At 34.9% G+C, this 4,097-nt stretch overlaps 1 protein-coding gene across 1 annotated transcript in view; it reads left to right on the top strand.

Annotated features, from left to right (window-relative positions):
• Window positions 1–377: 377 nt before the first annotated feature.
• The window catches only part of LOC106460543 (heparan sulfate glucosamine 3-O-sulfotransferase 3A1-like), a gene marked incomplete at its 5' end in the record, with an annotated part of 21,161 nt that continues 17,441 nt past the window's right edge, over window positions 378–4,097 (top strand). Inside the window, one exon of the mRNA XM_022387550.1 lies at window positions 378–760. Coding sequence (XP_022243258.1) covers window positions 378–760 — 383 coding nt within the window. The remainder of the gene's footprint in view (window positions 761–4,097) is intronic.

Raw genomic sequence — 4,097 nt, 5'->3', positions numbered from 1 at the left:
AACAACACTTAAAAAATATTTAGAAACTAATTGATACCAATTCAAAATGAAAATCCAACTAACATCATAAGATTTACTCGTTTGATCTGTGGAAACAAGAGGGTGACAGATACACACGGTGTCCTGAAACACGAAACTGATCGAGTAGAAAAATGGACGCAACGAGCAAGTAAATTACTTTTCGGTATGACTGGATTAAATTCCGCGGGTGTTCTTCAATCTTATCGTCACTGGCGAACACTCGTGGCGACGGGATTAAGCCTCTCAATGATCTGCATGTTAGTGGTCGATATCCAAACTCATTGTTCTAAGCACAGATGGCGGCAGTATCACAGTAATTTTGTTCGTGGTCCATCTAATGAAAGGAAATCCACTAACAAATTAATAGTCCCAAACCAAACATTCGAAGATCAGAAAGAAAAAATACTAAGAGATCGCCTTCCAAGAAGCCTGTCGAAAAAAATTGGTCGAGAAACAAGTTCCACTATAGGCGCCTTGTTCAGGACTTTTTCTACGACTATGGGAACTTTCGTTCAAATACATTAAGTGATTTTCAGCAAATTCCCAAATCTACGTTGAAAACTAATTTGAACAGATTCCATTGGGGTCGTCGACTACCCAGTGCTCTAATCATCGGCGTGAAGAAAGGCGGAACGCGGGCTCTCCTGGAGTTCCTACGGCTTCATCCTGGCGTCCGCGGTCCGGGACCAGAACCACACTTTTTTGATAAGTACTATCACATGGGGACCGATTGGTATAGGTAAGATATTTAATCATAAGAGTCTCATTCAGAATTAGCAAAACAATAGTACAAACATCTATGAGTCTGAAACAACTAACGTATTATTGTATTTCGAAGAACCCATGAATATAAGTAAAGGATAACTTGTTATAATATGTCAACTATACTACATCTGCCATATTCAGTTCCGACAAGGCCTTTCGCTGAATACCAGGGCTCATCAGACCGGCTGGGATCCGCAGACATAGTAGTATGTTTATATTGGATAATGTTTAGATTATGAAGATTCACTAACATGAGTATAGGTTACATTCCTTGAAACTCTTCGCTAAGAAATGTATAAGATGATATGCCACGTTCTTTTTATTTTTATTAAGCCTTTCGGCTGAGTGTTGAAACCTTTTATAGACTCAACCCTATACGCAAAATAAATAAATAGGAAAAAAAAAAAAAAAACACTTCACGTATTTCCTCTTAATTATTATTTTTTCCATAACATGAGTATGATGCTATAAAGTCACGTTGTGGATGTGTATGCAAAACATGTTAGTAGTTATTATGACATACAGTTTATATATGTATATATACATATGTGTGTGTCTTCTATATACTTTGTGGCTAAGCACTTGTTTATGACTTATACGTTGAACTGAAGAATATAATTTAGTAGATTATACCATTGGTCGTTTATTTTAAACATTTCTGAAAAGTTATATCTTTAACAAGGATGAGGTGTAACATTTAAGAATAGTATTTAAATAAAAACATAACAGTGCCGAATGAAACAAAAGTTTGGTTTTATTTCACTTTTGCACAAAGTTACACGAGGGTTATCTGCGCTAGCCGTCCTAAATTTAGCAGCGAAAGACTAGAGAGAAGGCAGCTAGTCATCAACACCCACCGCCAACTCTTGGGCTACTCTTTTACCAACAAATAGTGGGATTGACTGTCACGACTTAAAAGGGTGAGCATGTTTGGGTGGGACGGAGATTCGAACCCGCAGTTGCGATTGGAGCAGCCTAACCATCTGGCCATGCCAGACCGAAAGAGATATTTACCGAAACGTAGCGGTTTGAAGCACATCATTCCCTATGAACTTCCTTAATCCCTGTTTATTTTATCAATGTGTAAACATGAATATACAGAAAGTACCATAAACTTTACTGGAAATTCAATTATTCATCCATAAATGATTTATTATTTTAACTAACCAGTAAAAAAACAAATAAAAAGTGTTTTACAATGAAACATTTTTTTTTAATTTGGAGTGCACTCACCGTTCAATTTTGTATTTTGAAATAAATGCAGATGTACTTTTGATAGGAGATGTTGGGAAAATTTTGAATGTCATCGTTGATACCTGTGTATGACGTAATCGTATACCAGCTTTGGGTACTCATAAACCCGATACAAATACATAGGCAGTTACCACCACCCACCTGCCCAGGTTTGAAACCTCCACCCCAAAATACTTTTTTTTTTATTCACGACCGATAACACGGGAGTTTTCCTTCTCAAAATGAATAATCCTATTATATTTTTAAACTAAGGTTGAGTAACTGTCAGCTTATTTTAATCGAACAAACTATTAGAACTTGTGTTTCTTTTTTTTTCTTAAGCTCTACGCAGTTCGACATATAACATGTTTCTTGTGTACATTGTAAAACACGTCCAGACTTCTAATCCGGATAATTCATATTAACTCCAGATCAGAGGAAGCTGACGCCAACAGATAACGCTAATCCAGAAGCTCGCTTTTGGAAAAAGAAAGAAAAAAGTGGTAATGAGTTGGGTTAGTACTTGTACCGCGTGGCTTTTAGTTTTTATAAACACGATGTTTTACCTTAAAATATGTAAATAGGATACATATAGTGATACGCCTGGAATATATATTTTTTTCATATCTGGTTCACGTCCATTACTCAGAATTAGAATGTCATTATAAATGTAAATGTTTAAGTTATTTGTATGTACTATGCGTCTTCTTAGTATTTTTTTTTCGAACATAATGTTTGACTTTTATCTGTATAAATAAAATATGCCGTTGTATCTGGAAAATGTAATATTTTGCATCTAGCTCGTATCTATGACTGTCGGAATACCACCAAAGTTACTGTACATCTTGGCGAATCATGTTTTAACAAAGTTATTAACTGGTATAACCTGACGCTTGACGTTAAGCACGAATGGAGCACTTATTGTATCAGTTATTTTCTTTGCAGCTTGGTTCAGCTGAGAATAGTGTCTAGCTGTTTAGTGAGTTGCAGCGAATTCTCGAGAGATACAGGTTCTGTTTATGTGTTATATCAACATACTGGGATCATAAACACCAAAATAAACTGATAAGCTAAACACACACATACATATACATGTATATAACTAACCGTTAGTGAATGAGGTTTGCAGAGAGACGACTGAAATAATGTGTTTTAATACACGATATCTGTATAAATTAGTATTTTGGTCTTACAAGTCAAGCGTTAAGGACATTGTGCAATTTATTTCATATTTAAGATACACTTCAAACTCTTCGATACATCTGTAAATGTGTATTATGTCTGTAAAAATAGAGATTTGACAAAATAAACATTAGAAAATGGTCAATTTTTTTATTTCTGAATTGTTTCCTTACAAACTCTGAATTTGGTCAGCGAAAGTTATAAATCTGGTAACACAACCTACGAAGATGGTCAACGTTATTTCTAAATGTTTTAATTCGACCACTGAAGCTGGTCATCTTGATTTCTAAATGTGATAATTCTGATGACGGTCAACATGATTTTTAAAATGTCAGTATAAGTTGCGAAATTAGTCGGCATCAGATCTAAAATGTGCCAATATAACTAGAAAGTAGCTTGACTTGACCTCTGAAGTTTTTCAAGATGGCCAATAACATCTGAAAAAAATATCGAAGTTAAAAAAATACGGCAACTCTGTTTCTCGTAGCAACTCCTTTTTATCTGAGTATTTTTTATCGCAGTTAAAATAATTATAGGCTGAACTAATGTGCATATATCATTTTGAACGTTCCAGAAAATTACCAAAAACATGCCGGGTCTTCCTGCTGTGTTTTTATGGTATTTATTATTGCTGATAAATCTTCATTGGTAAGTATTGATTGGAAGAGAAATGCCATGTTTTGCTGGATTGGTACTCTTGTAAAGAAAATCAATCACACTGTTCAGATTCTCACACTCTTTCAGAGAAGTTAAAAGTTCCTGCTTATAGAACCTTATTTTGTCCACTTATTTCACTTGTTATACAAAAGTATCTTATTTCTGCATCAATAAATATTGGTACGTCTCCGTTTGTTAATTAACTTCCCGTAACTTCATTCCGACGAAACTTTAGCGAC

This window comes from Limulus polyphemus, unplaced genomic scaffold, assembly GCF_000517525.1.
Source record: "Limulus polyphemus unplaced genomic scaffold, Limulus_polyphemus-2.1.2 Scaffold34, whole genome shotgun sequence".
Taxonomy (NCBI): domain Eukaryota; kingdom Metazoa; phylum Arthropoda; class Merostomata; order Xiphosura; family Limulidae; genus Limulus; species Limulus polyphemus.
The sequence above is the reverse complement of the archived record's forward strand: the minus strand, read 5'-3'. Positions and strand labels throughout refer to the sequence as shown.